Source organism: Myotis brandtii, unplaced genomic scaffold, assembly GCF_000412655.1.
Source record: "Myotis brandtii unplaced genomic scaffold, ASM41265v1 scaffold440, whole genome shotgun sequence".
In the NCBI taxonomy this organism is placed as follows: domain Eukaryota; kingdom Metazoa; phylum Chordata; class Mammalia; order Chiroptera; family Vespertilionidae; genus Myotis; species Myotis brandtii.
The window spans coordinates 2,268,493-2,293,580 of record NW_005366834.1 but is presented as its reverse complement, the minus strand read 5'-3'; the positions used below and the strand labels follow the sequence as shown (position 1 = coordinate 2,293,580).

The 25,088-nt window shown below is 36.7% G+C and overlaps 1 protein-coding gene across 1 annotated transcript in view; it reads right to left on the bottom strand.

Annotated features, from left to right (window-relative positions):
* Window positions 1–25,088, bottom strand: part of CDH10 (cadherin 10, type 2 (T2-cadherin)) — a 135,787-nt gene that overhangs the window by 62,640 nt on the left and 48,059 nt on the right. The window contains exon 2 of the mRNA XM_005874481.2: window positions 7,612–7,967. Coding sequence (XP_005874543.1) covers window positions 7,612–7,842 — 231 coding nt within the window. The 5' untranslated portion in view covers window positions 7,843–7,967. The remainder of the gene's footprint in view (window positions 1–7,611; window positions 7,968–25,088) is intronic.

The window sequence follows — 25,088 nt, the reverse complement described above, 5'->3', positions numbered from 1 at the left end:
GGGGCAGGATTGGCTGAGGGACCCCCATCCCCCAGTGCACAAATTTCGTGCACCGGGCCTCTAGTATATATATATATATATAACTACAATAATAAAAAAATAATTTTAGGAACTTCATTAGCATACTAATTTTAATATATATGATGTGTAAAGCCTTTTATACATATGCTAAAATAAATGCAATAAATGCATGCCTCTAGAGACCCACTGAGATATTTTAAAAATAATTTCTATTGTCAACAGATTTCCCTCAGAACCATTAACGTAATTTCTAAAATAATTTGTGCAAATTTATGTTTTTTCAAATATTTTCATATGTTTTCTTAATTTAAATAGTTCAATTTTTACAAACTTTTAGTAGACTTGGTAAATTTATTTCAAATATATATCTATTTTTTTGAATTGTTACATTTTTCTGGTGAGATACTATTGTCTATGTGTGTGTCTGTTTGAGCAAGTGAGTTTTCCTTGAGACTTATTTTTTTTTCCAAAAATGTTATAATTTTTCTATTCAATTGGCAATTCATTATTTTCTTAGAGATATTATTTTTGTAAGAACTTTTAAAAGTGATAAAATATTTCTATTCAATCTTGTTTGAAATAAAAACAATCAGGTTAACATAATTATTTGTGTTTGTGTATAGAACTACCAGCTCCAGTTTGGCCTGGAATGTTGCTCCAGCGGAGTGAAATCCCCTCCATGGATTGCCTCAACTTCCAGAGCTGCCTCACTCCAGGTCAGCATTTCTGAGGGAAACCCATATCAGAAATCTGATGGAGCTAAAGGTGTAAGGGTCTATCTAGTCTAGACCATTAGATATTCTGGTAGAATATTTAAACTCCAGAGAACCCATGAGTTGAGCTTTAGGCCAGAGGACTTGCATCACTGACTGACTCTCTTTGTCCGACCCTAATTCTTACATCTCCCTTCAACAGGTGTTTATGATAACTCCCTAATATATATTCTGAAAGATTGCTTCTTGCAACACCTAAAAGAAACACTTTTGCTTGTCATCTGACTACTGCAAAGAATTTATACTAGTAAAATGTTTTCTGCATTTCTGTCTAATCATATCTCAAGATTTAAAACCTGTCTCCAGCCCTATCAGGGTTGGCTCAGCAGATAGAGTTTCTGCCTGAGGACTGAAGGGTCCCAGGTTTGGTTCAGGTCAAGGGCAAGCACCTAGGTTGCAGGCTAGATCCCCAGCCCTGGTCCTGGGTGAATGCAGGACGCAACCAATCAATGTATCTCTCTCATCATTGATGTTTCTATCTCTCTCCCTCTTCCTTTCTCTCTGAAATCAATACAAAGTACATATTCAAAAATTTAAAAGACCTGTCTCCAAAATATCTGGAAAATATATGCTTATGATTCTTTTCGGCTTCATATTTTTAATCTAATTTGCGTTGGCAGCATTTAAGTTTTACCAATTAGTAACAATGTACTTTTTTGAATGCTTTAAAATCATTGTGACATCCAAAGGCAGTTTTGACCTGGCTAGATTCTTTGTAATGTGAGATGAACAATGTAGTAATTAGTATTTGCTGGTTTTGAAGTTCTGCTGGTTTATTACCTATTATAATAAAGATTTGTTCCTGTTAGCTTTATTCAACATTTGATCTTAAGAAAGAAAAGAAATAGTGCCCATTAACACATTCATTCTTTCTTTTTGAAATTGCATATTATTGAAAATGGAGTTTTGCCTTAGTAAATATCCAATTTCAAAGTTTTGAGAGAAAACTAATCCTCTCTCACTTTACTGTGGCATCCATCATAATCAGCATCTCAATAGTCAGTTATGGATTGTATATGAAGGATAAACATATTAATTGATATGATTTAGTGCATTGAATAGTGAAATTCATGATGAACCTTCAAGACTGTATAGACAATGGGACAATTTTTAAGCTAGATTTTTTTAACAGGAGGTAAGATGTAAAAGAAAGAGCTTCAATTAAATTAAGAAGAGGTTGATTAATATTAAAAAGCCACAGAGATCAGCCATAATAAAATGCCTCAAAGAAAAAATATAAATGAGAAAACTGTGACAGGAAAATAAATTAATTTAAGTCTCAGGTCAAAAAAACATTATTATTCAGTTTTGAGTCAGTATAAGAATAATAATATAGTTAAGAAATTCCAATGAGAACTGTAGTTAAGCTAGAAGGGGGATAGATTACAAAGTTTTATTGAGTATTTGCATACAATATGCCAGAAAACATACTTATGTATCCATAAATTATTATATTAAATTTCAGCAATATATTCATGAAAGAAATGCTAATTTACAGTGGTAAGTTGGCAACTTATTAACAACTAGCTCTCCAGAAGCAGGATTCCTAATTTGTGTGTCTGCCAATTCCTGTGGTGTAACTATTACACCATACTCGATTTTAAAACTGTCACCATGGCATCAACTGGCATGAAAACATCATGAAAAACTAACAATGAACTTTATAAGCCCAGCAGGCTACAGTATATCAATACTGCCATGTCTAGTTTAAAAATAAAGACTAATAAAAATCCTAAATACAGAAAAGGGTAGACTCAAATTTATGTTTTTCAAAAATTCAGACTTTTACTAAGCCAGTTCTGAAAACAAAACAAAACAAAATAAAAGTTGTCTGCATGGCTATTGCAAATGTTATCCTAGAGCTCTGGTTTGGCCAGCTGACAGCATTTATTTGGAGCTTAAAAGGATCTAAGAAACCCAATGGCAGAGCTAGAGGAATGAAGTCCACCATACTGTGGACATTCAGAAAAGAGCCTTACAACTTTGAAACTTGTCTTTCAACTCTCAGTTTAAAAATAACAACATACCTATAGAGAAGGTATCCTTCTTCCTATTTTTTAAAACAAAGGATTTTAGGAGATCAAGAAAGAAAAACAACAGCCCAGTTTTAGAAAAAAAAAAACAAGTGATGACTTAAGACTACCTATATGCAGTGAATTTTAAAAGAGCAGGAGGAAAATACACTAAGAGAGGATATCTGGAGTTAGGATCTAAAAAAAAAAGTTGGCTGAGTTCAATGTGACAAAATACTTGGTATTACATAGAAAGAAAAAATCAACACCATCTTATTTAGAAAAAAGGAAATGGTTACATGGGCTGGTGGCAGAAGTAAAGAGCACCGGTTTTAGTACACACATGGCAGGGTAAAATGAGTCACACAGAAGAGTCGTATTTGCAGGAAGCTATGTTGGCATGAGACTATAAGAGATGAGAAATCTACATTTTGAACTGTCCTAGAGCTTCTAATTTGAGTCAGCCACAAAGAATTAAAATCAAAGCTCTTGCCTGTATTCACACCATATTCACATCTAGATCACATCACATTCACACATAGAGTGGGTTCTTGTCTTCCACTCTTCTCTCTCCTTAATGTATTGCCTGGACAGGACAAAACTGGACTCAGACAAAACTTGTATTCAATGAGCGGATAAATAGGTGCAATCATACACTCAACATATTCACATTAAAAATATATATGAAAACACTTTGATTTAATCGATGAGAAATGAAGGCAAGGAGAAGATACTTGATTTAACCACTGGCAGAAAATTATTGGAAGAAACAAGGTCTTCTGATTAGTAGTTATATTATTTTTCTAACTTTCCCTCTGCTTTAACCGAATGAGAAGTAAGGTGTTTTAATTTTCCTTTGCTTTAACATCTTAAGCAGAAATTGGTTTTTATCTGATAAACTAGAGGCCTGGTGCACAAAAATTTGTGCACTCAGGGGGGTCACTCAGCCAGGCCTGTGACCTCTCGCAGTCTCGGACCACTTGGCAGATGTCCACCTGCTGGCTTAGGCACGCTCCCCAGGGGATTTGACCTAAGCTGGCAATCAGATATCTCTCTGGCAGCCCGGGAGCCCTCAGGGGATGTCCACTTGCCAGCGGGGAGCAGGCCTAAGCTGCAGTCGGACATCTTTAGCGCTACTGAGGAGGCGAGAGAGGCTCCTGCCACCACCACTGTGCTGGCAGCCGTCAGACTGGCTTGTGGCTGAGCAGAGCTCCCCCTGTGGGAGCACACTGACCACCAGAGGGTAGCTCCTGCATTGTGCGTCTGACCCCTGGTGTTCAGTGTGTGTCATAGTGACGAGTCATTCCCAGTCGTTCTGCTGTTAGGGTCAGTTTGTATATTACCCTCTTATTATATAGGATAGAGGCCTGTTGCACGGGTGGGGGCCGGCTGGTTTGCCCTGAAGGTTGTCCCGGATCAGGTAGGGGTCCTGCTGGGGTGCCTGACCAGCCTGGGTGAGGGGCTGAGGGCCATTTTCAGGCTGGCCACACCCCCTTCAGGGTGGGGGTCCCCGCTGGAGTGCCTGGCCAGCCTGGGTGAGGGGCTGATGGATGTTTGCAGGCTGGCCACAGCCCCTTCAGGGTGGGGGTCCCTGCTGGGGTGCCTGCCCAGCCTGGGTGAGGGGCTGAGGGCTGTTTTCAGGCTGGCTACCCCCTTCAGGGTGGAGGGTCCTGCTGGGTTTCCTGGCCAGTCTGGGTGAGGGGCTGATAGCTGTTTGCAGGCTGGCCAAGACTCCCAGCAGGGACCCTCACCCCATGAGGGTGTGGCCATCCTGGGTGAGGGCCTGATGGCGTTTGCAGGGCTGGCCACGGCCCTCAGCCACCCAAGCTCCCAGTGGAGGCTGGCTGGAATCAGGTATCTGGGATTTATTTAGCTTCTATAATTGAAACTTTGTTGCCTTGAGCAGAAGCTACAGCCGGCCAGGGCAGGCGGGAAGCTTGGCTTCCTCCATCACCGGGGCAACCAAGCCTCCTGCTTGCCCCAGCTCCATGGCTGCCAGCCGCCATCCTGGTTGGGTTAATTTGCATATAATCGCTCTGATTGGCTGGAGGGCGTGGCTTGGGGCATAGCGAAGGTATGGTCAATATGCATGTTTCTCTTTTATTAGATTAGATTATATGCCATTCATTCTTTATAGTAGTGGTTCTCAACCTTCTGGCGCTTTAAATACAGTTCCTCATGTTGTGACCCAACCATAAAATTATTTTCGTTGCTACTTCATAACTGTAATGTTGCTACTGTTATGAATCATAATGTAAATATCTGATATGCAGGATAGTCTTAGGCGACCCCTGTGAAATGGCCGTTCGACCGCCAAAGGGGTCACGACCCACAGGTTATAGGATTAGATTGGCTAATTTTTTGGCTAATTCTTATTTTTTCCCCTCTTCATGCATATGCTTTTTAGTATTGTTCTTACTCCACCAGTGTAATTCTCTCTACTGTCCCTATTCTGAGCTCAATATACATTTCTCAATACAATGTGTGTCTATCACCATCTTCTTATGTCTAGTAATTGGGGCACATATTACTCCTATGTCTAAACTAATCTGAAAAAAGGATGAATGTAATAAGTTCATTAGAAGTGATGTTGAAAAGAATATCTGGGGAACTTGTAATTTTTTATACTTCATGAAGAAAATATGTCTTAGCCTCAACTTATAATCATTACGACATATGTTTATTGAAATAATCTACATTGCATATTGCCTTTTTGGCTTATATAAATTTATGTTTACATCTAAAATAAAATTTTAATTGTGTAATTTATTAATGCTATATAATTAATAAGTAGTTAATATATATATATTACAGTATAGATAAGAAAATTTTTAAATAGCTATTTCAAAGGTCATGACATAAAAGACAAAAGGGATTAAAAATGACACTATGTACATTAGAGGCAAACTCAGAGCTACAACATCTAATATTTCTGTTAATCTAGTAGTTCTGCATATACTGTATAGAAAAGATCTGGCAAACACATTTCATGAATTCCTTAGCCCTATTGTCATTAAAGAGTTTTCTGATTTGCTTTTATAAAGCAGAGTACAGAAGATATCAAAATGGAAAAATCTGAAGTATACACCAGCTTTAATTGCACATAGTGATGTAAAATTCTAGATTAGTTTTCCCTACCAAGAGCCAAGTGGTATCAGATGACTCTGGGAATTTAATTCAATAGAAATCAGGTCAATTCAATCCATTGATAATAAGCTCTACTATAACAGCTGGAAACAAAGAGCAATAGAAAGTTCTTGATTTCATTGTGTTCATATTCTTTGGGGAGAGAATAAATAAAACTACATATGAAGTAGCTTGAATATCATGAGAGAGTGCATAAGATAAGGATAATTCAATTTATCAACATTTATTAAATCCTCATTAAGGACTAGATGAAGAAAAATAGATGTGAATAAGCAAATAACTGCTATGCCTAGAAAGAATCAAAGAAAACTATAGTTGATATGGTTCAGGTTTCTATTATATTTTCATGTGGTTAGTTTCATAAACTAAAACTTGCCTATTGCAGCAATCCTAAACTTTACCTTAGCCCTCTGATCTTGGGCATTCAACCAGATGAAGACTGTGACAAGTCACTTCTATATGATTTCTGGTAATACTGCTTAGGTCGCTGTTTCTTTTATTCCTCCTAATACTCAATATGACACTTAACCTTTAATATCAGCATTCCCATATTGACTAAAAAAAGACTAAAATAATTGAAACATGAAAAAAAATGTATCAAAATGTTTTAAAATCAATGAACATGTATTCTCTAAAAATAGTTTTTCTTACTACAAAAACTTTTAGCACACTTTTAATTATTTGAATGAAGCTATTAATGTTTGGGTTAATGCAAAAGTCACCAACACATGTATCTATCATAATTTTATAGTGTCTACATGTGATTATATCTGTTTTCCTTTTGTTGGTGTGTTTAACTTCTTACTTTTCTTAGACATATTTTCATAGACTGTCCATAAAAATAATAACCCTAACTATTAAAGTGAATTCTTTCTGAAGACATCATCTAACTTTGATTAAATTTAGATAGTTCCAAGAAAAAGATTGGAAATTAATACAATCTAGTGTATAAAAGCAGTTATTATTGCAGTGCTTGTATGTCACATTTCTCATTCCATTCCCAACCACATCTAATTTTCCTTGCTAACTTTTTTAATTAAACAGAATGACAATTCGTTTTTGTCTACAACATATTGCAATACCTAAACTAGTATTGCCCCTTCCTATTTATTTTCACTTATAGAATTGTATCTATTTTGAGACTTAAGAAAAATAAATAGCACATATCTGAAATAAGTTTTCTTATAAATATGAAATTTTCTGGCCTTAGGTTATATTTTTAATGACAGTTGCTTTCTCATTCTGTAGAATGTTAATCAACTTTTAAACGTGTCCTTTCTTCCTTACTGAATTCAACAGGAATACAAGCTATATATGTTTTATATTATTTATATGCACTGTCACTTTAATGACTATACTGACACAGTTTTGTCACTATTATTGATTTCTAGCTACGAATTCTAAAATTGCAATTTTTAGTACTGCTTTAATCCGTAAGTTAGTGGACAGATTTCTAGGAAATGAATTCCTTTATCATGTTATATTCATTCTTTCCATAGTATTTTAAATTACAAGTTATATCCTATAAACTAATTTTGCTTTACAAATATTTAGAGAATCAAATTTATAAGAATGATGCTCTTGATGACCTTCAAACTTTCTTTAATAAGACACATAAGGAAAGAATGTAAATATTTGAGATTTCAATAAAAACTTACCTTTCCCACATATTGATAATCAGATCCTGTATATTCTTCCAGTAAGAAAAACTGATTCCACATCCAACCACGTTTTTGACGATGCAGAATTTTGCCATCACTTCTAGGTATGCGTGGACCTAAAATTCGTTGCTGAGGCACAGGAGTCCTTCTGAACATTATCTCTGGAGAGCAGAAGTGTGGCAAGCATACCCAGAGGAGAAACAGTAGCAAAAATCGATCTATTGTCATAGTTCACTTCTTGAAAATTCCCAGTGTGGATGAAGAAAAAGCAGTCTTACTTTATTGGGTTGAATTTTACTGTGTTTCAACTGGTTTCCAACATTTCATCAATGTTTTGTACATGTTTCCAAAAGCTTCAAATAAACAAACAAACAAAAAAGTAAGTTGACAACATTATGAATGTTACTTGTCAGTTTAAACTTAATGTGACAAAGATTAATGGATAATAGCAACCAAAATATTTATTTCCCTTTTTTACATAAAAGAATGATTAATTTGAGAAACACTGCTTGTCTAGTAACATGTCTACAATTTAAGAAAATAAAATAGTAAGTGATTTCTTTCAAACACATTCTAAAGATGGGACACATTAAGCTTTTATGGCTTTTTCTGTTTTGGCACTTTAACTGTTTTCAGGAATTATAATCTCTATATAGAGTAGAGATGTAGTTAATTTTGCATGTCAATATTTTCAGAGTAATTTAACATAAATTAAAACATTAAAAACAAAATGGTGATATAAATAAACTATAGAAAACATGCAACTGTTCTGCAATGCAATGGTATGTAAATGGTTTTTAAACAGCGTCACCCTTTCTTCTAATTTAATCCTGCTCAAATGTTAAAGTAAGGTAAAAAAAAAAAAAGTAGGAGTGCCTTCGGCTGAAGACCTCTCCTCTGCTCCCCATAGATTGGTCTGTGGAACACCTAGCGTTAACTAAAACAGAAAAACAAAAATCACTACTACAGCAAATCAGTTTGTAACATAATGAACACTACTGTCTAGAAGAATTTAATCATGTTGCTATGTTTGGAAAGTTTGTCCACTTCTAACTACACCCACTGCCACTCTGCAGGTCTCCAACTCCATGATGCCCCTGACTGCTCTCCACCTCCCTTCCTGCATTTATTTTCTCAACTAAAAATCCCAGTACTCCTGTTACAATGTCAGTCCAGCCATGTCACATCTCTGCACAAAATACTCCAATGGCTTTTCATCTCACTTTGATTAAAACCCAACATCTGACAAGGACCTACAATTCTGTACTTTGTTTCATGACTTCTGGTCACTTCTCTGACCTCATGTTCTACTCTAATCCCTGCACTAGTTCCCCAAATTTGGCCTTTCCAGCCACAATGTTCTTTTCACTTCACCTTGCAACTCATATCATATGCTGCTCTCCTCAACCAGGACCTTTCCTCTTGTTCCCTCTTCCTAGAATGCTTTTTTTCTGTAGATATCAACTTCAGTAGAACAATTGTTTTCTGAAGAAATTTCTTAAACCACCACTAACATGTCATATATACCAATATATTACATGTGCTTTATTTACTTATTATGTATATACTAGAAGCCAAGTGCACAAAAATTTGTGCACTGGCGGGGGGGTGGGGTCCCTCAGCCCAGAGATAACCACCTGCTGGCTTAGGCCTGCTCCCCGGGTCGCAGATGGCACCCCAATCCCGCAGTGTCTGCACCATCTCCCCTGGTCGCAGATGGCAGGCCCAGATCCCGAGCTGGGTCGGGTGGCCGCTCAGATAGTGCTGCTGCCCGCCCCGCCCGCCCCGCCCCACACACCACAGGCCTGGATCCCGCACTGGGGCAGGTGGCGGCTCAGGATCACGCTGAAGCCCGCCCTGGGCCGCACACCGCAGGCCAGGATCTCACGCTGGGGCGGGCGGTGGCTCGGGATCACGCTGCCACCAGCCCCATGCAGGGCAGAGCAGCGGGATCTGCCTGCAGTATGCAAATTTAACGGCCATCTTTGTTGCGTTAATTTGCACACATTTTCTGATTGGCTGATGAGCATAGCGAAGGTACGGTCAATTAGCATCTTTGTCTTTTATTAGTGTAGATACAGTCTTTCTGCTATAACCAAAGGAAGGAAGGGAATTGACTCTTTTCTTTGTTACTCTTTTCACTGTGCCTAGAACAGAATATTGTGCCTAGTACATTATCAATAAATCGAATGAATGAATGAATGAATGAATGAATTATAAGTTGATTCAAACATCCAAGTACTATACTTCCTCTATGTAGTTATGTCTCAACATTTATGACTTGAAATACATATTTTAAAATTCTAATTATTTAATTTTATTCTTCATTTATATTATTATTTGAATATTACTTTTTATTTTAAAATTTTCAATTTGTTGTTTTGTTTTCTGTTTGTCATGAATTCTATTTCAGGATACAATAAAATATGCTATATAAAGTGGTATGGGGACCAAAAGGATTGCATTCTGCTTCTCTAATATAACAATGTGTTCTCAGTGTTCCAGCATTGACATTTATGCTTTGATCCACAATAATTTGTAAGCAATCTGTTTACTTCTATTGTTTTATTATTAAGAAGATTTAGAGGTTAATGCAAACATGCTTAGAAATAAGATTCATGGTAAAGCAGTATTTCTCTTGAGTGCATTAAAAGGCAGTGGAGCTCTCCACAGCATGTGGAGATTACAACATGACAGATGTAAACTGTATTAAAACACATCCTGTAATGCCCTGCTTGGGGCATAGAAATTTTCTGATGCATAAAACAGTTTTATATCACAAAGCACTGACTCTACAGAAATTCAAATTGATTGGATTCTAAGTAACAGGAACATTTACCAAAATGATGTTTGTCTTTTAACATGCCTTTTCAGGACATGTTATATCTTATTTTCTATAAACGTATACTGTTCCCTAAGAGTTAGAGGAGAGTTTGCATAATTTACGGTAACTTCTCCTTTGTAAACTTTAAAAGTTGTTGAAGCAAAAGTCATCTTTATTTCATCTCTTATTTTATATTTTAAAATATTTGCTAGAAACTACTATACCTGTGATCATTTCCAGTACAATTATAACATTTCCTATTATTTTAGAAGCTTAAGCCCGATATTTTGGGAATTAGTAGTTGGGAATTGTATTAATAAAAGTTGTTAGTAAATAATTGGCACTCCACATATGCATGGAATCTCTTCTCCATTATTGTTCTTGTTTCTATTATTTATAATCAAGTTCCTGAAGGCTCTATAGTGAAATACATTACTTAATACTTATTTAAGATAATTAAAATATCCTTAAAATATATTTGAAATAAATATTATTTGATAAAATAATTTCAAACAATGGCAAGATTAAATAAATGTGAAAAAAGTAAAATGTTTTTAATTTTGATTAAATTGATTTATGAAGTTTTTTTTATATATATATAGATTGGGCCTAACAAGGTCAATAAGATTTTCTCATAGGTTTCCATTTAGAAATGTTTTTGATAAGTTATTTTTTAAATTGTTGACGCTATTACAGATGTCCCCCATTTTCTACCCCTTTGCCCACCTCTACCCTGTCCCCATCCCTCTCCACTCTAGCTTCACCACACTGTTGTCTATGTCTGTGGGCTATGCATATATGTCCTTTGGCTAATCTCACCTTCTTTCATCCAGCTCCCACAACCCTTCTCCTGTGCCATCTGTCAGTCTGTTCCATGTATCCATGCCTCTGGTTCTATTTTGTTAGTTTATTTTGTTCATTAGAATCCACATATGAGTGAGATCTACATTTAGGTTTATAGTCCTTTGTGAATCAAGTTCGGCATATGTTACTATGTATGAACAGAAAGTTCTTGTCTTACTTATGAATAACCAATTGCTCCAGCACCATTCGTTGAAAGCCTATCCTTTCTTCACTGAACTGTCTTCGTGCCTTTGTTAAAAATCAGTTGTCTACATATGCATGGGTCTATTTTCGGACTTTCTTATATCCATCTATTTGTCTATACCAGTGGTCGGCAAACCATGGCTCGTGAGCCACATGTGGCTCTTTGGCCCTTTGAGTGTGGCTCTTCCACAAAATACCACGTGCAGGCGTGCACGTACAGTGTGATTGAAACTTCATGGCCCATGCGCAGAAGTCAGTTTTCGGCCTGGGCGAGTCTATTTTGAAGAAGTGGCGTTAGAAGAAGTGGGGGGTGTCGGTTGGTTGGGCAACGGGAGATGTGGCGCAGGAGGGCCGCGGGATACGCAGCACGGGGGAGGTACATTGTTTTGAGGTACATTCGCTGAGGTCGACCCCTTCCAACTCTCCCATCCACACTCGTCTATCTGAAACAAGTATACAAGACGAGTGTGAATGGGAGAGTGGGAAGGAGTCGACCACAGCGAACGTACCTCAATCAGATTGAGGACTTTTTTAGCAAAGACCAGTTTAGGAGTACCCTAGTTAAGTTAATAACAATGTACCTACCTATATAGTTTAAGTTTAAAAAATTTGGCTCTCAAAAGAAATTTCAATCGTTGTACTGTTGATATTTGGCTCTGCTGACTAATGAGTTTGCCGACCACTGGTCTATACTATATCAATAGCCCACTGTTTTGATTATTATAATTTAAAATTCTTAAAATCAGTGTAAGGCCTCCAAATTTGGTCTTTCTATACATTTTTTTTGTTTATTTTAGTTCTTTTGCATTTTCAATTTAATTTTTATAATCACCTTGCAATTTATATATAAAGGCCTGTGGGGATTTTGATGGGGAATGTATGCATTATTGAGTTCACCGTAATGGTGTATAGATTTTAGTACACAGGTCTTGGTGCACTATTTTGGATCCAGAAGAGATGGGAAGACTCAGGACAAACTACTGCTCCCAAGATCGGGGTGGGGCTCAATATTGTGCGATTTACCTGCAGGAACTTGACCTGGTTTCCACAGCAAATATCTGAGAAAAATCCCCTTGTGCTTCTTTCAACAAGGGGAAAGGAAAAGAAAACATTTTTAAACACTTCAGATCCCTCTGATCTTAACTGACCTGCCTCAGAAGAAACCAGTTAACCAGAGCCTAACATGCTGGAGTATTACCATAGCCCAACTGACCTGGGCGAAAGGAGATATCCACTTCAGCCAGCCCCCTCTGGCCAGCCAGTCCCTAGTAAGGAGGGGAAAGACTGAGAAGCACTTGTTAGTTTCACAGTCCAGAGACAAAGGATCGTTAAAAGACAGCGGTATTAACCATAGGCTGTAGAACGCTTCCCCTGCCCACACCTAACCCTCACATTACTAAGGACTATGACAGCAGTTCCATTTCCCAGTACATCGTGTCTGGAGATTAAAAAAAATAGATATAAGGCATACCAAAAGGCAAAATGCACAACTGAGGAGGCGGAGTAAGCATCAGAACCAGACATAATAGGGATGTGGGAATTATCACACTGGGAATTTAAAGAAACCAATATGCTAAGGATTCTAATGAATAAAGTAGACAGCATGCAAGAACAGATGGGCACTGTAAGCAGAGAAATGGAAATGCCGAACTAAAAAGAAATGCCAGTGAGAAAACAATATAAAGGAAGTGAGGAATGCCTGTGATAGGCTCATTAGCAAGTGAGTGGACATGGCTGAGGAAGGAATCTCTGGGTGAGAGGATATATCAGTAGAATCCTCAAAAGCCTATACATTCATCCTTATACATGAGTCCAAACCCATAAAATGTACAACTTGGAGAGTGAACCCTAAGGTTAACTATGGACTTTGGGTGGTTATGATGTGTCAATGTAGGTTCATCTTGTTTGTTTGTTTTTGTTTGTTTGTTTGTTTGTGTGTGTGTGTGTGTGTGTGTGTGTGTGTGTATGTGTGTGTGTTTTAAAGCATCATTCTGATAATATGTGATGTTGATAAAGAGACTATGCATGTATAGGCAGTGGGTGTACAGGAGAACTCTGTACTTTCTCATTTTCTTAGAAACCTAAAAGTGCTCTAAATAAGGAACAATTGATCAACACACACAAAATAAAGAAATAAAAATAAGAAATTATGTGAAACAAACCAATAATTAATTTGCCCTGTGTGAATGCTTCTCTCTGGTAATGGTTTGTAGCTAGACTATTAATTAGCCTTTTAAAAACATGGCTCCTATATTATAAATACCACAAATAATAACTCTTCCAGTAACCTGACTAAAAATACAAATCATCTTTGATACTTCCATTTAACCAAGTACCCCTTACATTGTCAGTCAATATATTCCCTTGCTTTTTTTTTTTCCTTCTTGGCTCTCAGCTCTTTTTTCCCTAGTACATGTGTCACCATAATCTTTTAAATCATCATCGTTTCATGCAAAAGAGTGTAAAGTATCTACCAACAGGTTTTTGTAACCTTAATCTTTCTTATTTAAAATATATTCCACAGGGTATTAGCTAAATTAATTTTCTAAAACCCACTTCATCAAAACCCAAATCAATTAAAAATTTTAAACATGTCTACTAATGGGAAGATAACATCTGAACTTTTATTTCATTCCAGCATCTAAAACCAGATATTTTTTTAAATTATTCTATATTATTTCCAAACTTTTAATTTAATTTCAAGCCTGGCATATAATTTCTTATGTGTATAAACTACTTTCTCATTAATATATAATTCCAAATCATGTCTAGGTGATTATACTTTATTGAATTTCCCTCACTAGTGGATAGCACATTGTTATGTACATATAGCTGTGAGTAAACATTTCTTTAAGTAATTAGTATATTTACAAAAAAATCCTTATGAATAGGTTTGCTTACTTACAGTGAAAAATCAAACCTAAATTTTACTGGTAGAGTATGACAAATATTATTTAAGGGATATTAGTTGTTTGAAATTGTAAACAGAGTTGTAATTAGAAAGAATCAAGTGAGTTGAGATTACAATTAAAATATTTCCTGGAATAAAAATACAAAAAGTTAATAATATTCTATAATTTTATTTCCAGTTAATAAATTTCATTTTCAAGAAACCCTTTCAAAGCCACATTTTCTTATTTTAGGCTCAAAAGTAATTTATCATGAATACTACATAAAGTTTAAGAATTATTAAATCACCCCTCAACATTCTACATTCCCATATTCTCTTTAAACCTGTGCTTTCGAACTTTATTATATGTTCACATCTCCTGGGGCTCTTGTTAAATATCTATGTTCTCATTCCCTAAGCCTGGGGTGGGGTCCAAAATTCTGCATTTCTAACTAGCTCTCCTGTAAATGCCCATGAGGCTGGAACCACATACTTTGAATAGCAAAGCTGTAAACCTCTCTAATCCTAAAACATCTTCAGAATATATTAACACCATTTTCCTGTTTAGTGCCTCACAGCTCAGGTATGTAGCTTATTACACTGATGGGAAAATAAGATATAAGTTGACTACTGTGGAAGAACAAAACATTTAATTTCTGAATAATCAGGCTTTTTTCAGAATTTTGTTTTCAACCAGAAGAATCTTTCTAAATCAAGTCAGCCCACATTATATCAATTATTCTACTGCTTATACTATAAACTATATTTTCCTTTATATGCACATTTTAAAGCATTTGTCTCATTTAATATTATTTTATTTTTGCAGTCATAGAGATTCATTATTCTTCTGAAATACTTATCACAATTGCTTTTTTCCATAACATACTAATTTTATTATATAGGAAGCTAAGGAGAGTAACTCACAGAATATAATATAATAGGCATGTTGACATATCTCAATTATTAATTAAGTCTCCACACATCACAGGTGATCAATTAAGCTACAATCCATCCTTGGCTAATAAAAGGAATTAGTCATTCTTTAGTCAGTTGATTATGTTGATTAAGATCTTAATGTACCTGCTTTTTTCCTTTAATTTTATCATTTATAATCATAATAGAAAATACTAATGATTATTGCAACCCAATCCAAGCCTCTATGGATGAACAATTTTAATCCTTTTAGAGTTTCATAGCACCAATACAGTCTAATGAAATTTCAACAGTGAGAAATAAAGGTACATTTTTCAGGTGTGTTTATACAATTAAAATGAGCCAGTGCATACTAAATACTTTCTTTTACGCGCTGATAGCATTTTATGCATCTTGTATAAAGCACTATGTGACATAATTGAATCAAAGCATTCCACTAAGGACTCAGATAATGTGAGTCCATATGCTTGATTATATTTTCCAAGAGTTCATTACACACTACCTACTGTGCTCTAATCTCATAGAAAATATATAATTCCACATTTAATATTTATCACTCTATGTTAAGTATGCATTTGCATATGAATTACTATTTAGACTCTAAACTTGAATAAGGGTCTTACATATTGCATCCAAAGTTACTAATATTGGGATTTGCTCATTGTGTTCAGTGAATATATTTTGAACTGGATTGAATATTGTTATTTCTTCTAAATATTTCACTTGGAAGGATGTTTGATTCCTTTCCCTAGGAAAGCACAACAAACATGTCAGGGGCCATTTACCCCATTAGATGCTTATATACTATTTATATATAACATCACAGCACTCACACAAGGCATTAGTAAAACTGGCAATCTATACAGCATTGTTGACTGAAATACAAAAAAACAGAGGTATACTAGCTACAGATATAAGTTATTATATGTTATTGCTAAGGTCATTACCAATGTAGAGAAAACTGCAAGAAGAATCTGATCCTGGCTATTCGTCTCACATTAAAATTCCCCTTCAAGCAAAATCATTTGAAATTAATTTTATTCTCCAGGACTGTGACCTGTACAGCAAGCAGTAATGTATTTTTTCAGATATACCATGTGCTAACAGCTTAATGAGATAATTTGCAAAAACCAAATATAACCATATAAATTTGGGGTGGTGGGTGGATAAAGCATATGGCAGCATGAAAGCAAAGCATTAGTGAGAGAGACACATAGCTTGGTGTTACCATTTTCTGTAAGATTCTGCTAATGGGCTCAGGAATGGCACCCGAGTGTTCTTCTGACTCTCTCAGCAGCCTTTTTCAACATCAGCAGTGAGTGTGACAGTCCCAGATGTAACTTGATCCACGATCAAGTTAGCAGCGCTAATATAGCTGTGACATTACACCTGCTGTTCCTGGAAGTCTCATTCTACTGTAGCTCGGATTTATTTCATTACGTGGAAATTGGTAGAAAGAATGCTCTCAACGAGAATGCTCTCCTAACTTAAAGATGCTAGAATGAAAGCCATCTAGTACCCTATTTCCTTTAATCCAGGAATTGAACTACTTCTGAAAAATCAGTGAATGAAGAGATGGGGAGAGAGTACTTAGGAGTTTATTACTTATTCCTACCAAGGTTGGGGTGTCAGTTTTCATTTAATGTATTATTAGTATATTCAGAGTTACTTCTAGAAAGACATTCTGGGTATAGAGTAATAAATGGTCTGTTAACAATATACTCTAGAGCAGTGGTTCTCAACCTTCTGGCCCTTTAAATACAGTTCCTCATGTTGTGATCCAACCATAAAATTATTTTCGTTGCTACTTCATAACTGTAATGTTGCTACTGTTATGAATCTGATATGCAGGATGGTCTTAGGCAACCCCTGTGAAAGGGTCATTCGACCGCCAACGGGGTCGCGACCCACAGGTTGAGAACCGCTGCTCTAGAGTGTCCACCATGTGAATGTGTAGAAAATGGACTAAACTGGAATTAATTGCATTGCAAAATGTATTGTTGCTTTTATACCTGAAAGGGCAAAAATATACACAACACTCAGTTGTGGAAAAATACCAAAGGTACAAACATGGATATATTATTGACCATTAAAAACCTACTTAAAAGTATAAATATACTTATTACATGAGTATAAGCACAGTAATCATTAAACATCTTTGTCACATGCATTTATGAGATGGTCAGACTTAAATAAAAATATTTATCAGCAGTAATTTTTATTCAAATTATGCTTCAATATTTGCACAATTCTAAGAAGCTCATTTTTAGATAGCCTTATTATCTCTATGTGAAACTCATCACCTAAAAAAGGATTAACTCCTAAACTATGTATCTGCAGCTGAGATAGAAAATTGGAATAGCATTGTGCTAGTTAAATTTCATTTTTTTAAGGGCAGAAAGGGACTAGACTTAACTTATTTTCCCATACTGCTTGGCTCAATGCTAAATAGCACCTTCATCAGTTTTCACCAGCACTAAAAACACAATACAAGGTTTATTTCTTTATTTTTCTAATATTTATTTTTTAAATTCTTAAAGGTTATCAATAGCTAATTATAGACTCTAGAGTCTAGACTCTAAACATACTTTTATTGTAAATACTAGGAGGATAGGCTGTATTATAATATGAACTACTTGTACATTGTGTGTGAGAGATTTTCTCAGTGGAGTGAATTTAGAGTTTCCATTCTATAGATGGGGTCACTGGGGCTCAGCATTGTTCTCTCAGCAATGAGTGTGGAACAGTCTCATGCCACACATTTTGCCCTACAAAATCTTTCAAATGTGAACAAAACTGAAATTATTAATGATATCTAGCAATTAAACAGTGTGGATGAAAACATGGGTGGCCTGCGAAATCTTCTTGGAGGAAACCATGCCCTAGATAACATGCAAGTGAGAGAAAGCAGGCTGCAAATACATGAAGGAGGTAAAGTGAGGTATGGCAATAGGATGGGATTGTGGTCCAGGAATTGGAATAGATCATGAGTATGTAACGGGTCATAAATAGGGGAAAAATGTGCAAAGCTCAAGGGGACTACAAGGAGCATATGTTTTCACAAATGGAAATAATTTCACTTTGATCGTATGACACAGTCTAAGATGACTAAGCTCAAACCCAAACTTAGGCCCAGGCTTGTTACAATGCAGAATCCAAATCATCTAACCCTTCGGCCACAATCTTCTGTCTTAGCCAGCGCTGTGTTATGACTTTTACGGGCCCTGGGCAGTTTGTCTTTGTGACTTTTCCCCTTGATAAACACAATAGAAAATGTATCTTGTAACTGCATTTATATAACGACACATATTAATATTATATATGAAAGCATTGTCTTTGACCTCAAAGCTCATTTATTTCCTCTGATTTTTAAAGAAAATAAAACATTTTCATGGGCCCTTACCTTAAAGCATCAAGGGCCCTAAGCTTGGTGCTTACTCTGCCTAATGGGGAAATTAGCCCTGACCTTAGCAGCAAACACATGTTCAAGTATTTTTGAACTGAGCTTCAGAAATAAACACTTTATCCTATAACTTAATCCAACAGTTAAGAAAACAGTGTCAAGAGTAATTTAGGTGATGTGCTTAGTCTCAAACTGTGTCATAACCAGAAATATAACTCAGGTCACTGTTCTGAAATGTCTTGCATAATTTAATAATGAATCAATGTTATAATGGTTAAAACTTACACGTTAATGCTCTTATCTAGAAGACTTTTTGGCTAACTTCCAGTTTTCTGAGCACAGAGATGAACCACTGGAAGCAGGAGATTTCTTACATGCAGGAAGTGTCTGAACTGGAGGCCAAGCTAGTGTTTGGACACGTATAGTAAGGTTTTGAATATATATATTCAAACAAAAATGTGTTTCTATATAAAACATTAATGAAAATGTGTTTAGACATGTAAATGCCACAGATAGCTTTGGACTTGAAACATATCATTGACATGTTGAATTTTAAGTATAAATTTGTTATTCAAATCCTATTGAGAACAAAGATCTTGTAGCTAATTTTTCTGTTTTAAGAATTGTGTCATTGGAGGCAAAGTCTGAAGTGTTTAAGGTTGTAAATTAGTTAATAAAAAATGGATTTGAACAACCCCCTTAGAAGGTATGACTACATTTACTGGTTTCTGCCCCCTAGCTTCACTAACTTCATACCCGATCCTCGCCCTACCACTGCCAATCCCTCACTACGCCTCCTGGAATTCAAATACAGCTTTCACATTACCAAGTTTTGGGAAGGATGAGAGCTAATGAATCTTCTACACCTTGCTGATGTGAATGCAAAATAGTATTGCCACTGCAATTACTTAAAATGTTAAGCATGGCCTTATTTGATATTACATTCCCATCTTAGATATTTGTCCAGGAGAAATAAAAATATTTATTCACATAAAACCATATGTACATGGTTATACCCACATTATTCATTATCATCAAAAAATTGGAAATGACCCAAATGTCCTCAAATGAGTAAATGGACCAAGAAGCTTTGATACATTCATACAGTGGCATGCCCCTTATCTACAAAAACTAAGAACTATTCTATTGATATATGCAACAACATGGATGAATCGCAAATGCATTATGCTCAGTAGAAGAAACCCTACTCAAAAATCATAAATAGTGTATGTATCCATTTATACGACATTCTTAAAAAGGTAAAAGTCTAGGGATACAAAACATAACAGATTAGTGGTTATCAGGGCCTATTCACCACAAAATGATGTGAGGGAACCCTTGGGGGAGAAGGAAATGTTTTCTACTTTATATGTTATTGTGGTTAGGAGACTATACACTTGTCAAAATTCATAGAATTTTACACTAGAAAAGACGAACTTACTCTATGTAAATTATACCGTCATACAAATGGCCAACAGGTACATGGAAATATACTTATCACTAATCATCTAAGAAATGCAAAACAAAACCACAATGAGATATCACCTCACACCTGTCAAGATACCTATTATAGAAGGATGAATGCCATTTTTAAAAAAGGATATTTACCTTCCTTGCACTTTCCTTTATCAAATATTAAATATTTGAATAATTAAAAGCATTTTAAAGTGTGCTTTTATAAATTATTGAGTAACTAAGGACTAAAAATGTGTATTTCTATAAATTATTGAGGAATAAATCTACCACATACTATTCATAAATCTAAATATACCATATCCAGAAAAGGTTTATCATTTTGAAATTTTATGCACACCAATGGATCCTTTATTCTACTCTGAGACATTGGTGTCCCAAAGGAAAACATGCCCTAAGTTATATGCCCAGTATTGTTTCCTGTTATTCTGAAATTTTAACTCCTTCTAGTTGTCAAAACAACAGACTAAACCTAACACCAAACAGTGTGCCAAATATCTTATTCGAAAAAAAAAAAATACAAACTCTCATCAGAACTTTATATCCTCAGCTTGGCCTGGACAATTGCAGTGCAGAAAACAGGGCCTCAGTGGAATGGTGCCTAAAATGTTCGGGCCCAGAAAGCCCGTGCCTGCTTGGGGGAGTGTGCAATTTAATCAAGTGTTCATTGATGTCAGCACGCTGGCTCATCACACTCCTGTTGATGTGGAAGCCTGAAGCGCAGAGACTCTGCTAATTAGATGACGGAAGTAAGATTACATTTTCCCTTAGAGAAAGACACAAAGGTGTGAAAGATATTCTCAAAGGGGTTTAGCCATATAAGTATCTGATGGAAGAGAACAAAAATAGGGAAGGGTACACTTTAGGGAAAGCCAACTAGGGAAACAAACTCAACAGAGTTCTATTGTTTCTAAGAACAAGAGCTATGAAAGACACCAGCAGGCTTCTCTTGTTCCCACTCTGTTAACACAGATTTTGAACATAAAATGTAAAAAGAAGAAATAATATTTTTCTGACTTATCTGCTAAGCTCTCTAATGGTCCTTTGTAGAATCACTGAGAAATTAGAGCTATGAGTTAATTTCAAATATTGTATTTTACATTTTAGTGTCTAGGAATGTCCATTAGTTACACTTTTTAAAATGATATCTAAAAAGTCAAATGAATGATTTTTCAAAAGGAGTTGAATTATGTATCATTCACAGAGCTATGAAGAATTTTTTATGAGATCATACAAAATGAAAGTTTTGTTCATATTTAAGTGAAAGCAAATATTCTGTGATTTTCACTGAAGTGTTTTATTAAAACTTTAAATATTTTATCACCTTGCCTGACTTAAATATTAAAGATTATCTGGTGATAATATATTAAATGAATATTGTCCTAAAGGAATTTTATATTCTAAAGCTAGCTTTCTGTTTTTACTGTTATTATTATTTTTTGGGGGGGGGGTGTAAAATCAACCTGGACATTTTAGCTACCTGACAATGGTTTGAATCCTCAGTTTGCTACTGAAATATCCTTGACAAGAACACATATGTAATACCTTAATCAATAAATAAAATTTAAAAAAAAATTAAAAAGAGAAAGGACACTAAACAGTGTATGAGACAAGGTTTTGTATTTTTGAAAAATAACATAGTTATACTCCTACAAAATTAAAAAGGCTGAAAACAGAACAGTCACATTTTAAACCAGTGGTATTGAGAAAAGGTACAGAGCAGTAATACATTCTGTCAAAACTGAGTCATCTCTCTTGACTTTTCTTTCTCTACATGTCAACACAATAAGTGTTACTCTTTAATTGCTTGATTTACAATTACGTGCTCCACAATAACATTTTGGACAATGAAAGACAATGTCCCATAAGATTAGAATGGAGCTGAAAAATTCCTATCATTTGGTGATGTCAGAGCCATTATGATGTCATAGAACAATGCATTACTCACATGTTTGTGGTGATGTTTGTGTGAACAAACCTATTGTACAGGTAGTTGTATAAAAGTAGAGCACATACAAGTATGTTCAGAGCATAATACTCGATAATGATAATAAGTGACTATGTTACTGGTTTATGTATTTACTATACTATATTTTTTATTGCTAGTTTATTTATTTTTATTTTTTTAATTTATTATTTTAGAATGCACTCTTTCTAACTATTAAAATATGTTTACTGTACACAGTAAGCCTTGTTACACCAGCAGCAAGTTCATACATCTGGTGTTACTGCATCTTTTGAATGCACCATTTTCTCTTAAGCTTGATTTTAATCTCATGTTGTTCTGCATAGCAAATGCTGCACAGGCTTGTAGTTTAAGAGCAACAGGCTATCGCTATCCCCTACAGCACAGGTGTGTAGTAGGCTATACAGGGAATCACCTAAGGACACATTTCTCAGAATGTATCCCTGTGGTTAAGAGGAGCATGACTGCACTTAAGTTTTGAATATTTAGCAAAATATTTCATAATAGAACATAATGATGCAAGTTGCATTGTCACAATATTTCAGTGAAAATAAACCATTAAAATGTTTATCATCTCACCTGGCTGGAGTTGCTCAGTGGTTGAGCATCAACCTATGAACCAGGAGTTCCCAGTTCAGTTCCCAGTCATGTCACATGCCTGGGTTGTGAGCTCGATCCCCAGTGTGGGGTATGCAGGAGGCAGCCAAACAATAATTCTTTCATCATTGATGTTTCTATTTCACTCTCCCTCTCCCTTCCTCTCTGAGAGCAATAAAAATCTATTTAAAAAAATAACATAGCCTTAACTGGTTTGGCTCAGTGGATAGAGCATAGGCCTCCAGACTGAAGGGTCCCAGGTTCAATTCCAGTCAAGGGCATGTGCCTTGGTTGCGGGCACATCCTCAGCAGGGGGTGTGCAGGAGGCAGCTGATCGATGTTTCTCTCTCATCAATGTTTCTAACTCTCTATCCCTCTCCCTTCCTCTCTGTAAAATATCAATAAAATATATTAAAAAAATAAATAAATAAAATTAAAAGTTTACTATCTCATCACTTAATCCATTCAATGAACAACTATTTAATACTTAGTAAAAAGCAGCTACTATAGTATATAATTTAAAATTTAAAGGTACAACAACACTTCTAAATAAGCTTAAAAATTCAACAGGGAGAAATATTAACATTATAAACTGAAGAAGTAGAATTTTTAAAGGTATTAAAATCTGTGTATTTAAAAAACTTCCCTTGATACATTTACTCATTGTTATACCTCGATTGATTTTACATCATTGTTTGGGTTGGAAGATTTGGGTGTTAGGATCCAAGAGCGTAGATAGAATAAAGTTGTGATTACTTGGCACTGAGTTTCCAATTGTATTTTATTTAATACTAGAGGCCCTATGCATGAAATCTGTACACGAGTAGGCCTTCCTTCCTCCAGCTGCCAGCACCAATTTCCCTCTGGAACCTGGGACCTGGGCTTCCCTCTGGCCGCCGGCAAGCACCCGGGACCCAGGCTTTCCTCACAGCCCTAGCTTCGTCCATAAGGTCGTCCGGAAGGACATCCGGAAGGATGTCTGGCCTAATTAGCATATTACACTTTTATTATTATAGATATTTGTAGAATAAATGCCTTAAGCATCAGTGACTGTTGAATTTGTAAAGTTTTAATAAGAATTTCAGTATGAAGAGAACTAAGAATAAAATGTGGAATTCCACCCCCAATGGAAAGGTGGAAACTGCTGTGAGTTCTGAAAAAGGGCTCTCAGAGGAAAAAATAGAATGAAAATGGCTTCTGGCACTTTTTTTCTCTTCTATGTCTCTAGTCAACATCCTTTGAGGCTTGGCTGAAGGGTGGGGAGGAAAAGTTAGAGGCACAAACAGAATGGTGGACTGAAATGGCTGATGAATGTGTCTCAGAGAGTGAGTTGTTTGAGGATAGCCTCACATGGTCCCATCCATTTGAGCATGTTTGAGAAAGCCACTCATGAACCAGAACAAACATTAGAAGAAAGAGAGAAAAAGACAAGAAAGAGGGACACAGACTTCAGCAGCAGATTACCATAGGCCACTTCTAGAAAATGTAACTGATGCCATTGTAAGCAGCTAGACCTATCTAACAAAAGAGAAACATGGTAATTAGCGTACAACCGCTACCCTTCCCATTGGCTAATTAGGGCGATATGCAAATTAACTACCAGCCAAGATGGCGGTTAACCGCCAACAAAGATGGCGGTTAATTTGCATATGTAGGCACAATGCAGGGAGGCGAAAGGGAAAGCACGGAAGAAGCCCCCTGCCACTGACAGTGATCGGAAACCCAGGGGGTAGCTAAGAGCCTGGGGGCAGAGCAAAGGCGGCCCTGCCCCCCAGCCATGATCAGAGAATCAGGCACCTTTGCCGCCCCGGCCAGTGATAGCGGGAAGCAGGGGCGGAGCCAGCGATGGGAGCTGGGCAGGGGCGAAGCTGGCAGTCCGAGGAGCTAGGGGTCCCTTGCCGGGGCCTAAAGCCTTGGCCACAGGCATTAGGCCTGGGCAGGGGCGGAGCCTGCGATCGCAGGGGCTCGGTGTCCCCCCTGCCCAGGCCTAATGCCTCGGCCAGAGGCATTAGGCCTGGGCAAGGGCGGAGCCTGCGATCGCCGGGGGCTGGGAGTCCCCCCTGCCCAGGCCTAAAGCCTTGGCCAGAGGCGTTAGGCCTGGGCAGGGGCAGAGCCTGCGATTGCGGGCAGCTGCAGCTGCGGGTCCCCCCTGCCCAGGCCTAAAGCCTCGGCCAGAGGCATTAAGCCTGGGCAGGGGCGGAGCTGGAGATCATGGGGAGCAGGGGCAGAGCCTCTGATGGTGGGAGCTTGGGGTCCCCTGCCCAGGCCTAATGCCTTGGCCACAGGCGTTAGGCTTGGGAAGGGGTGGAGCAGGAGGTCCCTTGGAGAGCTGTGGGTCCCC